The sequence below is a fragment of the Zootermopsis nevadensis genome, unplaced genomic scaffold, assembly GCF_977971745.1.
Source record: "Zootermopsis nevadensis isolate Lab colony 2312 unplaced genomic scaffold, Znev_1.0 Znev_ptg000024l, whole genome shotgun sequence".
Classification (NCBI taxonomy): domain Eukaryota; kingdom Metazoa; phylum Arthropoda; class Insecta; order Blattodea; family Termopsidae; genus Zootermopsis; species Zootermopsis nevadensis.
This window is the reverse complement of record NW_028259156.1, coordinates 17280268-17294492: the sequence shown is the minus strand read 5'-3', so window position 1 is coordinate 17294492 and position 14225 is coordinate 17280268. Positions and strand designations below refer to the sequence as shown.

The window sequence follows — 14225 nt, the reverse complement described above, 5'->3', positions numbered from 1 at the left end:
CGTAAATTATGAAACTGCTCGTTATAGAAATTATTCTGCCTTCGTTCATTGTCATAGTTTTGCTCTCGAGTACCATTAACCAATCAGGGGAAAAAACCCATTATTTCCAAACGTACAAACAAACAAATACCCTGATAATGAAGCAGAACCACCGAGTAAAACCAGTGCCAATGAATTCAACGTGCACGTGAGACGTACTACTGTAGCAACAAACTTCTGCTAGGAGGCAGGAAGGAAGTGAGGGACTTATCCCCTTGTTGCAGAGAGACGAGACGGTCGCAGTTCTTCCAGCTTCATACTCTATCTGATTGCATTTTAATGAAAGTCAGTGTGCCCACCGTAATAAAAACAACGCGGCGTACCAAAGCAAATGAGCCAGCGTATGTCACAGGACGCGGACAAAAGAGGCGTGCTAGAACTTACCTTTAAACTTGTGCTATGTACATTAGCATCCCATGAGTTTTTGTATTGTGATATTTGTCCGGGGTTCAGTCTAATTACTGTACAGCTAGAGCCAACCTGGTGATCAAGTTCAGAAGTAGACTTTCGCCTTTAAGTGCAAATAAGTGTATTAAGGAACTTTCTTGCAATAAAACAGTCAATATTTTTTAGTTAAGATTGTTATTTACGAATACAGCTGTATTCTGATTTGCGTGGTAGTCGGCGTTCCTGGAGAATGCTAAAAATACCATTTATACGTTCATAAGCTGATCTTTTTCAATGGCAAAGTGAGGAACATTTGTACCTAAGAAATATATAATGACAGGACATCAGAAATGTAATTAAACGTTATACAATGTATAGTAAAAGTACAAAAGTAAAGCAGTCCCAATACACGCCATGTAGGCGCTTGGGGGGAAAGGCGGTATAGCTCCTACACATTCTTGACCTAGGCACTAGATGGGGGTGAGTGGTCAGCATTAAGCCCCGGCCGCCCCGTCATATCAAACTCAAGGCGCAAAAAACAGTGCGGCAGATATGGGAGATATCAAAAATGACGGAAAGTCAAAAATGAAAAGACGGCTTGGAAGACAGGCGTAGTGTTGAGGATATTATTAAAATAGAAAAATAATATTAAACTTAGGTAAAAGTACGATCAGATACAACGGGGTATGGAAAAGGTGATTTGCGTATTAGATGTCAGAGAGATACTGCTGAGAAGACACCCATTACGAGACCAAGGCTTGTAATAAACGATAATATTAAAACGGACTCAAGTGAAATAGTTTGTAAGGACAGAAGACGGGTGCAGTGTGAGAGGGCCGTGGGAAACGGCGGGCTTTGATATTAGGGGTGTTATACTACCAACCAAACGTATTCGGTTTTGTCTGTCAACAGACACTTTGATCGAATCAAAAATAAAATCGAATTCTATAAAATTTATGTCATGTGACTGAATTCATACGACTATCACCTACCACCATGAATGAGATGGTACGGAGTTATAAATCTCACCTTAAACATCATCTATGAAAATAAAATGAAGCAACTGTTCTGAATATGAGGGCATGGCAAAGCACGGTCTAACAGTTGGCAACACTGGCTGATTTCCGCATTTGTGGCTACGTGAAGGTTTCAGGTATCACATTAATACAACGGAAATACATGTTTCAAATGTTAATATGCTAATTTTCGAAGCATTGAGACAGTAAAACCAGGGGTCAGTGAATACTAACTTACATCCTATTACAATTTCAGCTTTTTTTTTCCAGCAGAGTTGTAATGTTAAAGGCTTTATTTCTCCCAATGTAATTCAATTCATTTTTGTTTTTAACTCGGAAAGGGAATCTTTTAATCTCCGGAGAGCAGTAACTTCTCGATGTGAGTTAGTGCTGCCATCTCTCTTTTACACATTATATTACAGCGCTTCTGTTGTACGCTGTAAAATTGTAAAAGTTGCCCACTGCAACACTGCAGGGCATTCAACGTACGCCTTGGTCATTTCCTGTATAAACAAGGAACCACGCCATTCCGAAGCATACATCATTTTTCTCGTTTTCTTGTTTCTAGTTGTATTGTAGCTATTTCTTTACATGAAGATATGAGATGTAAATCTTCAAATAATTCCTTCGCGTTATAGAATTTACACGAGGTAAAAAGAAATGTAAAAACAATAATTTACGAAGAATAAGTTTCCCTTTAAAGATTGAGAGGGCAGTTAAATGTGGCACCTGGATAAAGAAAACTCAACAAGAAGATGGCAGTTTTCTGGATTATCTAGCCGTGTAGCCTAGTAGAAGCTTACCTACGTTTCAATGGTCCCTGCTGCCTCCATCATCAGAGCGACGAGTCCTGCCCTGATGACAGAAGCAGCAATCACTTCTGACACGTCGGCAAACATCTTACAGAATACACGACGCAACAACCCGGAACACAGCCGTCTTCATACTCGCCGCCTTCAAAACCTGAAATCTGAAACTCATCACGTTCAGAACAAGAGCTAAATTCATATGATGTGCCATTCTACAAAAACAGGACCAGAATAAAAATGTTATTGTCCCTATTTTATGAATATCAATCGTCGCACAAAATCTATAAACCTCGGTCTGTTGTTTAAAAGCGTCTCTAAAGATGTTTTCACATCACAAGACTGTAAGGCCGCTATTTTGTTATCATTAATTAAATAACTTTTTAAAAACAGGTGTTATATCGCCGAAACAGAGTCTTATGAAAATGGACCAAGTGGTTCATTGGCTTCAGGAAGGCAAGAATGGAAGTCGCAGTACAAGGAAAAGACTAAGATGTAAGTTCCATGTCTTACCTGATATGCCATCATATGTCCACCATTCTTCCCAGCTCACTCCTGATATGCCTGAAAGGAAAACGAAAAGCCTTTAGTCTTGGTCCAACATGAAAATGGACAACGAAATACTATCCAAGGTAGTTTGCCTCTGCAGTTACTCAAGCCATCTATTCGAAAATGCAGCTCGCGAAGTGTCTCCTGAGAATTACAATTTATTTCGACAAATAGCTATCGCATTTTACTCTGACGTTACAATGCAACAGTAAACCAACTTAATTTCAAGAATACATATAGCATATATTATAGTGATTCATTTAATCAAGTTCTTCTCCCTTTTATCCATAATTAATAGTCTATCATTAGTTCCGAACTGATGCTGTTAGAATTTACAATATCACTCGATCTTATTCGTCCATCATCTAATAAAAGAATGTGAATTGCCTAGGTGAAATGGTGAATCATATTTCTGCAGAAAATTAGGTTTATACTGGAAGATAAAGTTATAACAATAGCTGTAAATTCAGCTGATTAATACTGCTAAGAAACTGTACGTTACACAGACAATACATTAATCATTTTATCAACAACTCCTAATCATTAAATTACTTTATCGGGTAGGGTCCTTCTTTTTCTCTCTTAGTTTCCTTGTTTTTGTCTCTCGTTCCATTTTCATCGATGTATCAGTCTTTCTCTCTTATTTTCACTCTTCGTTCCGTCTGTTTTGCTTTCTAATATATTTAAATAAATTTACCACCACTTAGTACTTATATGCTTTTTATATATTTACATATGTATTTTTATTGTGTTGGTATTTTTTACAAAACCTTTATTACGTAATGCGTAACTTATTTCAATGGTAAGGTAAAGGTGTTACGTCTTCTCTAGTGTTTTAACCAAACACCACGAGTTACCGATGTATGGCGGGAGTGGAGATAGAACTGCATAATTTTTTAACCTCGGCATTAGATGGATGAGAATGATTTTCTTCAAGTACCACCATATTTACACCCTAGAAGAGGAACCCGTTAACCACCAGATAAAAGGTTAGGTGGGCTCCACAGTCAGTCTGAACGTTGCGTCTAAGAGAAAAATCGCGAGATATGAATTTTAATAATTCTATATGACCAACTCACGTTCAGATATTTTCTGAAAGAACGGAGTACAGTGAGTGTCACCGGCTGCTGGGAAGGTCTTAACGCGAGCGCATTAGGAATGGAAGTGCTGTGAAACATCAAGAGAACGTAACATGACATCACAGGCAATGAGAGGTGCTGAATCACCCTTTATTCTGTTTGTGCTGAAGCCCAGGGCGACGCAAATAAACATTCTTTCCAATGAAATACCTAATACAAATGTCAGACATTTGCATTACTCTACAGAACCAGGGAAAAGGTTCTTTTGATGCCAATCTTAATGTACTCGTATCATACTGCGTCTTAAGAAAGAATGGGGGAGGGAGGCTGGGTGGACGCAGACTTTTACCAGAAGTTATATCACATTTTGTGTAACCCCGGGGAAGGATATAATCAAGACATGACGAAAATATACGGAAGGTGGCTTCCATTCTTTCACAGTTTCAGATGTTGTTACCCGCTTCATGTCCCATGAAATTGTTTATACTGAAATCACTGTTTACTTTTATGGAGTCCGCGTTTCGATATCATAAAAATGCTACCTACGCTGCGTCCTCATGCAAAGAACATTATTTGTAATTTGAAAACACGGATTATCACAGCTTACATTGTAAAAATAGGTTAACATCTTAAAAGGTACTGTTTATTCAGAACATGAACGTTTTACATAAAAGATGAACGCCTACATTATACTGAAATTAAATTCTGTATTGTCCATTATGTGGAGTACATAAAAAATAAACAGCTTTTCGACAGTTAGCTGAACTTTCATCGTCAGGTTGTCGTCATACTGAAAAATTATTACTTTTTTATATATTAGTGACAGCGGTCAGCATGGAATCCGAAACATTTTGAACACAACACTTGCAAGAAAACCGACACACGAATACCACTAAGTTTTAGCACAATGAAAGGCGACATCCCAACTGCGCAAGTCAGATAGCAGTTAATAGAAACATGGAGAATGGTAAATGGTGAAGGATGTGGAAGGCAGCGGCCCAGGACTGTTCTCAATAATAACCTAGAAAAGGCTTTTAGGGCATCATAAAACCCATAATATTATCTTAATGTGCAAGTTTAATTCACTGGCTCTTATTACAGGTCACTTAACAAAAAACCGAAAATGGCCCGGAACTATTATTTTCCAAATCCTTCAACAGATATTTATGAAACTGAAGATTTCTGTCTTTTTGGTTGTTGCGCTGTGTAGTCTAGACTACACAGCGCAACAACCCAGAAGACAGAAATCTTTATACTCATCGCCCTGATGATGGAGGCAGTATGGCCTCAGAAACGTTGGTTAACATCGACCAGACTACACAGCACAACAACCCAGAAGACAGAAATCTTCATATTCATCGCCCTGATGATGGAGGCAGTATGGCCTCAGAAACGTTGGTTAACATCGACCAGACTACACAGCACAACAACCCAGAAGACAGAAATCTTCATACTCACCGCTGTGAAAACCTCAAAACTTACATTTAGGAAACTGTTTTATAACACTTATACTCTACAACTATTAGATGTGTGAGTTAGTTTACACTAAGTGATATGTTACATAAGGGTCGAAATACATTTTGGAGCATATCACCTCATGTATTAACTTCAGAGAATTATGTCTTGTTTACAAACTATAGGAATTATCAAAATATACGTCAGGCTCTGTAAACTATTTGCTTAAAGAAGCGTGGATTTTTAAAGAAATTTAGTTGCTAAACAGAAAAACGTGTTACGAGTTCACGAAACGCGCCTTTTTTTAACGCCACTCTCCAAAAGTGGAAATATATTTTTGATTTCCGCGTCTTCGCGTAACGGGGTGTCGTTAACAAATTACCCGGCCTCCTCTTCGGGTTATATTTTCAAACTGAACAGTAGACCTACAGCAAAAAAATTAGGGAGAAATTTGAAATCCTTGACCAGGGTTTTAATTTTAGGAAATAAACAATTTATTTACATAGACAAACCTCTATCAAATTTAGCTCCATATATGTTCTGCAAACTGTTATTTAATTCGTAAATCTATCTTTATTTATACAGAGTCTGAATATATGTTACAAAGCAAAGGAACAGACTTTGGCGCTTGGAAGTAATTACATCCCAAATAAAACGTCGGTTTTGATGATTTCCATGCGATATAAAAAAAAATTCTATCAGTATTTGAATTATAAAAAGTCATATATAAAACTAATTTAAACCGAATGAAGAGTTGAAATAAATCATGTAATAGAACCAAAATTGAATGAAACTGGCTGAATATAGGAGAGGGTGAGGCCGGAGGGGGGGAAGAGGAATACGATTTACTCTGCTTTCGAGCGTTTGGGGGGGGGGGAAGGAGGAGAAATCCTGGAACTGAAACGAGATGAATCTAGAGTTGTAACAAAGAAAGATATGAATAAAAGTATTTAATGTTTCCGTAGTGCCCCTTTAGGGCAGTTCATTCCTGAGTCACAGAATAAATTTCGTAAGATGAGATATATGCGGGAAGGAATGTTGCTCCATATTAAAAGACAGTTAAATTGACGCCACTTTATAGAGGCCTGTGAACGAACTACAACATCCAACTGCGATGCCTAAGCTTCAACTTGTAAAACATCGAACATTATCCAGCAATGACTTGATAAAAACTATATACTTCAAGACTTACATTTTGTAAATATAATATTCATTTAAGTTGAATACAATATATTCTATTAACGTTTACGGATCCTATATGTAGCTACGTTTATGTATAAATACGTATGTCTATACGGAAATACAAAGTTATAGTACATATGCTATTAAAAAATCATAAGAAACGTGGATTAACGATCTGAGGGAATCATTAGAAGTACCTGGTTAAAAGATTCGTAATTTACTACAACACTAAATGCAATGCAGACTGATGTAATTAACTAGAATCTTGTTACGTGGTATTATAAACTGTTATTAGTTTGTGTACACAGGAAGATACTGTCTGTTGTTTCAACTCCTTGTATACATAATGAACTGTACGTAACCTACGTCATGTCGTGAAGCAGAGATGCCCGTTTCGTGATCTCCAGGCATTGCATTGCACGACACAACTACAGATGAGAGCAAGTTGGCTTTAGCAAACAACCTCTGCGCTACAGAACAAGTCAGTGCTTTTAAAAACGAGTATAAAGAAATTCTCTTAATTGTAAAATGACATTTAACAACTGTGCCGCTAGGACTAAAGATTGCGGCAACCGAGGTAGTGATAGCGCATAGCGAAAAGTCCGTTCCATGCCGCTGGCACAGCCACTAAATGTACATAGCACTGCAAATATAGATATTCACTAAATTCTTTGGTTCTGATTTAAGTCTACACTTAAGTAAGTCTGCAGTTAATGCTGATACAAATTTTTAATCCCCAACAAGTACTTCTGAAACGTCGGTAAACTCCTATCAGACTACACGGCGTATCAACCCAGAAGACAGCCATCTTCATACTCACCGACGTAAGAACCTGCAATCTCACACATTCCAGTTCGACGTCATATAACGTACGCAGTCGATGAGGCGTTGTTAAATTAAGAAGAGTGGAAGATGGCTCCATTTACTTTTCGGTGAATCCACTTCCATTTACTGCGCTTATCTCTCAAACAGGTTTGAGTAACAGAATCGGCCAACCACACGAGTGGGCCACCAAGTCCTGCAGTGTTACTGCAATGCCAGGTTGAATATTTCAACATTTCCTCTGGACAGAACCGCAGCGGTTGGTGTACCTTTCCAGCCATTAGCATCTGCGAACTTTCCCAGCGTTAGGCCATCCTGCAGCTGTTCATTGCACTTGCATGCGGCGGTAAGCCAAATGCAGGAACACTCTCAATGTGAGCTTGCCTTTAATCAATCGCACAATACGTGAAAACAAGGCCTGCTTTACAAAAGCTTTGATTTAGAGCTTTCATACTTAATTGGTCCTAATGTTAAGTTAACACAGACGTAAAACTAAAGGTGGCTGACGTATCGGTTGTTGCGCCGTGTAGTTTACCGACGTTTCAGAGGTGCTTGTTATTTCCATCATTAGAGCGAATATGAGGGACGTAGCAAGGGCCTATAAAACGTCGGTAAACTTCTACCAGACAACATGACGCAATGACAGAAGAGAGCCATCTTCATATTAACCTCCGTGTGAACATCCAGTCTTACTTATACATTACACAGTCAGAAAATATTTTTGGATGAAACACTTCACTCTTATTTTGAAATTATATTTTGAGATTAGAGTGAGTTTGAATATTTGTGAAGTATCAATTTTAATACGATGTATAGTTTTTAAAGAAATCAGGAAAAGGTTTGTATGAGCGTAATGAAAATCTATATCATCCTTTGACTCCATCACCCCAATAACCTTTGGGGAAGAGCGTAAAATGTGAAGTGGTCACTTTGCAAGTTTGTCAAACCTTCTTTTACATCCTGCCAGTTGCAAACATTTTCGTCAGCACATTTCTCAAACAGACTAAATGTTTCTTCAAGGTTTGGGGTTCATATAAAACAACAAATAAAATTAAATTTTTTGTATATTTAAATCTTAAACAGGAGGTGGGATGACAAAATATTCTAAATTAAAAGGCAGCAAGCATTCTCGGAATGTAATCTGCTTTTAACTAGTTCGTGAATATGATTCTGATATAAGCAAAATTTATTGTTCGTCGTTCATCCTCAATTCCACTTCGCGTTCTACTGGAAGATTCGACAGAAATTATCGTAATTTACTTAATCAGTCAGTCAATATTTCTGGACATGTTTGGTGGGAAACAACTGAATTGTATTTGGGTAAATACTGTACTCGATTTTAAGGCAGCATTATCACCTCTGTCAGAGAAGCCGCGGAGAAGATAATAGACAGATATTATTACATGGTAAGTATGCAGATGTAATTTTGGCACAGGGGTCTTTCAGTGTTCAGAACTTCAAACAAAGATTCATCTCAGCATGTAAGGAGTTATCTAGCTACCATATTACAGAGTTTGGATATAGCTCCGATTTACGTCACAAACTATATTGTTTAAATATACGCACATAATGTGACGTAACTGAGGAAGAAACTCTGATATTTGTTAGTTATTATTCATGAAGAGAAATTTACATGATATTGCGTCAGAATCATTATATAAGCCCTTCTGGCACTGAATGTGTTATTATAGAAATAGGTGACTAAGCTCACCTCACATGAGACCAGGCTCTGGCTGTAAAATTGGTATAGAAGTAAACTTATTTATATAAATTTTACTATATAAACATCATGGCGCAAACAGCACAGGTAACCTGAAGATGTTAATTATTCCATCTGTGGGTCGTGTGTTCGAATTCCTAGAAATCTCTCCCATTATACAGATGCTCAAAAAAGTCTCTATAAAATATGCAGAGATTGGCGACGTGGTTACAATTTGTCTAGATTTCTAGCACGAATTTAAGACAGTTGTTTACTGTTGGCATAAACTCAAATACGTACGAACATAATTTCCAACAACTCTTGTAAATAACTGTAAATGTAAGCAAATGTTTCATTTCTACATAGAGAAATTTACGTAATCACATAGAGAGGGAGAGAGAGAGAGAGAGAGAGAGAGAGAGAACGAGATTTGGTTTTGATTTGGGGTGATTCTTCTCTTCACCAATATCTCTCCACAACCGTTTCGCAATTTTGTACCCATCAACCGATCTACATGCCCAGCCAATAGTAACTTCCTTGAATTAACCAATATAGTAATATTAAGAGAGATGTATATCTAATACATTCTATGCTATTAGCGAAATCTGTAGAACCCATACAGTCTTAACGTAATCACAATATTTTGCTATTACAACTTATCCTGAGCCATATAAATCCAATCCACGGCCACAAACCCCAGACATTCAGGACGTATTTCATTATCCAACCATCTACTACTAGATCGCTTCCCTTCAGGCTTTCTTGTCAATTTTTTTTAGTATTTCTCATCTTATTCCATATCATCTTCTTGAAACGTAAAATTAAAGAGTTCCTCATTATGCAAATTTTCTCAATACATAGCTACATTTATTTATACTTTTGATATATCAACATGCAAAAATCACAAAGAAAAACACATAGAAAATACAAGAGTGCCACGGCGGACCAAGTCTTTGATTAATGAAACAAGTATTTTCATTCCCTGACAGAACCAAGAGGCAGACTTGAACAGATTATTTTTATGAGACTGTACACATAATACAACAATTGTTTTGTTACTATTCTGCAACTAAGAACAAAAAAAACTGGGAGTGAGAAGAAAGAAAAGCCAACGGGGCTTTTTCTTCATAAATTATAAATGAGTTAATTTTTCTGTAGGAATTCCCTTGCCTTTAGATGGAACCTAATTTAGAGCTGGCTTATCCACAGCTGAGCATGCATCTCTCCTGTGTATCCAGAATACGATATTCCTTCAATCAGCGAAACAAATATTCTTTTAGCTCCAATCTGCGAGATCAAAGATTTTAATTATCTGCTTGTTACAGTATTTATAATCACCATCCACTGTAAGAACTTAATGAAGCCCCTTGCTATGGATACGTATGATGGAGTGGAAGGATTATATGTAGATGAGTGGTCAGCTACACGCCCCGGCCGCTTTACCCCCGAGGAACGAACACCGAAACCCACTGGACAAAAAGCCTTCTGGGCACCAGAACCGGTCTGCATGTTCTGACAAAGAGATACATCCTGCCTGTATTGATGGGATTTCAGACCTCGTCAATCGTTTCATGTTGCAAAATACACAAAGCTTCCTCGTCTTTAGTTTGGAAAGCCGACGCCGAGCGTCGCCTGGGCGCCTATAGGTACTCTATTTAGCACAGGTGGCACTTTCCTGAGTACTTCCGTCTTTGAATACATGTTTTGGTTAAGTGAAGTGGCATACATGAACGGATATATTTATACTTCTATTTTTCAATGATATTCAAATACTTGTATATTTGTAGGATGAGCGGGTGTATGATAAATTGTTTGCCAAGAAGTATTTTATGAATAGAGGTTTTTGAAATCTCTCTGTATTGTAAATGTGGGCATTCGCCTATTTTTAATAATTCAGACCGTACCGCAATGAAAACACAACACTTCACCAGTACGAAAATAAGTTTCTTAACGTTAAGAAATTAATCGCTGTTTATACTGACAATTTTTCGAAACTTTAAAAAGTGCATATATATGCAATATTTTTAACGAGCTGATAAAAGAGTACCGCTAAACGTTAAAGTGATAATCATACACTATTTTACGTTTCGTATTAATGGTAAGCCCTATAAAGCCTAGTGGTACTTATTTGTCTTATATTTCTTATGTATTTGTTTATTTAGAGACACGTTTTTATTACGACGGACTAAAATGACATCGAAAGGGAGGATGAGAGTGAACAACAAATTTGAAAAGATGTGGAGGGAAGTTGTGGTAGCATAATTGAAGGAAATATTTCGGAATTTGTCTGGAGCGACTTGAGGAAAATCATAAAAGCCTCAACCAGCATAGCCGGTGTTTGGGTCGAGATTTTAACCTGGAACCTTCCGAATACGAAGCAGGAGTGCCCTTCGATAAAACAACTCTTGTCTTGGCTCCGATTTTTGTCTTGCTTAGTATTTAAGGTACAGAATGAATTTTCGCTGAGAATCAAACACAGGACAAATTTCCGGTGTTCTAGTGTTTGTTTATATGATCTTCTGTTCGAAGCAAACAAGTCTTTTCCAGTTGCCATTTTTCTACCGTTCTTAGTTTCCGACCTACAAGAAATGCCCTTAGCGGGAATCGAATTCGGAGTGCTTTTCCAGAGTGCAGACCCTCCTATGATCTCTTCATGGTCTCAAGAAATAATCACACGAAGTTTAGTGCTCTCGAGCTCTGCTTCTCTTAAGAGTTTCAGAGTCCTCTAAGAGTCTAATTTAAGGATCATTATCTTTATACTTTAACTTACCATCCCTTAGTAGTTTCCTAGACTGGTCATTTTTACTGGGTCTAAACTTTGTGATCACATAAACAGCGTATTACTCTTGCATTATGCCCTTGAACTCCGGCTACTTCATTGACCTTAATGACAGTAGTCATTAGAAATACGATATAGGTCAGTGTATAATGGTATCTAAGTAAGAATGTAATCACAGTAAATTAGACACCTTTTGAAGTCGAAGTTCATGTAAACAATACTTAAAAATGAAGTTCCTACATCAAAGAAAATGCTTAACCCCTGCATTATAATGATCTACTAGATAATTTTGTTTCGGGAAAAAATTGTGTTTGTTTTCAGAAGCACACAAAACCCATTAATACACTGTTTGGGCAAAACACAGTTACTGGATATTAAAGTAGATTATACATATAACTACCGATATCCTTTTAAAGAATATATATGTAAATGTATTTACTCCTGAATACGCCTGTACTGTTGCTCAGGAGTGGCATTCTAGTTTAGAGATAAACGTAGCCTCTCTCAAAATCAATGTCTTAGACTGTGAAATAGAATTTTTCTTGGGATCAAAAAATTTATTGACAGAAAATAAAAATTTTATTTCAATGGAAGAAAGAAAAATCTTTACGATATTGTTAATCTCGGAGAGGAAACACAATGGACTAAGTTTCCCAAGATTTTCGATCTGCATGATTGACTTGTTCTCTACTTTAATACCCAATCTCAGTTCTGAAAACTTCCTTCTCTCGAATATAATAAGGAGAGATAGAATACTGAAGCGCTCTGGATCATATCTGGAAACAGGGCAGACCACAGATCAATTGAATTTAAAATGGGGTGGCACAATTAGATTTATACCGCAACGTAACATATGACAAGAACCGCATTTAAGCACTGGAAACTAGAAATATCACAATTACAGCTGTTTTCTTATTAACAGAACGTTTATCGGATTGGAAGACGTTTGTGACCAGGGAATTGTAGTATTGGTATGTATTTTAAATGATCAAGATTTATCAAAGAATGTGCGGAATCATACTCCACGCCTGCAATCGTAATAAATATTCATTATTAGAATGTTTTCGATTTATACAAATACATATACAAGAAAGATAAATAAATAAATTTGATTATAAATTTTAACTAAATATAATATTTACTATGAAGAAAACTGTGAGTTAAAGAAACCAAATCAAACCGATGAATATTTTCTTGGCATTTTCCTGCTCCTTAGTTAAAAAAAACACGTTTCGTCTTTCGTCTTATTAACACTGTTCAATTTTGAGATGGGAATCATAAAAAACACATAAGTAACAAATTCAGAATTAGTGATTGCTTCAGATGGGACTTATGTAGTTATCACTAAGTTTTAAAGTGTTAAGTCACAAAAGATTAAATAAGAAATCTCCGAGTAACTGCCTGTGTCCAGGGTCAGTCACAATGTGACTGTAAGATCCAAACGAGTTCAATTTGCTCGAGAGACAGGTTCATAAAGTATAAACTTGCACCACGACTTGGCTGACTTATTAAGGAATTACATTAGAGACGGAATAGCGTGTCTCCTTCCCGGAAGGGGGTAGATTACTGTGTTTGTACCTTGATGAGATGGTTGTCTCACCCTACTGCCTACTTACAGCAGGAAAGTTCGTAAGATACTTATAGGTGTTACAGGAATGTTAGCACATTAATGAACAGGAAGAAAACAATGCAATTAATAATAAACTAATGAAGATAAACGTTGCCTACGCAAATTTCGGGACGAATATCACACATCAAAATATATGTGATGAATATTTAGAGATTGTCCATAAATCCAAATGGCTGAGTAGAAACGTAAGAAAAGGAATTATATAAATAAGGGCGCGGGAAAATATATTGCACATTTCATAATGTTCATCACATCTATTTCTTATGATTTTACGCGGTAAGTTGTGTACAAATAAAATATTTGTTCTTATTCTCAGATTTGAAGGAAACTATTAAATCGTTTACAAATAAAACGTGAAACAATTGTTATTATAACAATAATCAAATGAGGGGTGTACATACAGAGGACATATAACGCAATGTTCACGTCCTCCTAACTATAGTCCTAATATAAACGATCTCCTGAAGATTATCAATTTGTTTCGTAAGATGCGACTGCTGACTAATTTTTAGGCTACTTAAACGGCGCTGGTTAAATGCACGGGATATTCACCTCAGACTGAGGTAGGAAGATGTTAATGAATTGTGTCTGGATAAAAGTACCTTACATAAGAAAGTATGTTACCGTAGCATATTTCAATGTAGGGCATCGGACGTTTAATATTTAAACGTAACCGGGAGAAAATTAAGTGTTGTATAAAAAGGCCGTGAAATATTAATTGTGCTCCTACAGCTTTCACCTACGGACATGGAAAATATGACGCTAACTAGGTATAACCGGTG

General features: G+C 36.9%; 1 protein-coding gene across 3 annotated transcripts in view; it reads right to left on the bottom strand.

Moving 5' to 3' along the window:
* CARPB (Carbonic anhydrase-related protein B) overlaps positions 1-14225 on the bottom strand; it is a 202846-nt gene that overhangs the window by 103955 nt on the left and 84666 nt on the right. For all 3 annotated transcript variants that reach the window (XM_087355561.1, XM_087355562.1, XM_087355563.1), the window contains exon 3: positions 2762-2812. In XM_087355561.1, the coding sequence (XP_087211687.1) occupies positions 2762-2812 (51 nt within the window). The remainder of the gene's footprint in view (positions 1-2761; positions 2813-14225) is intronic.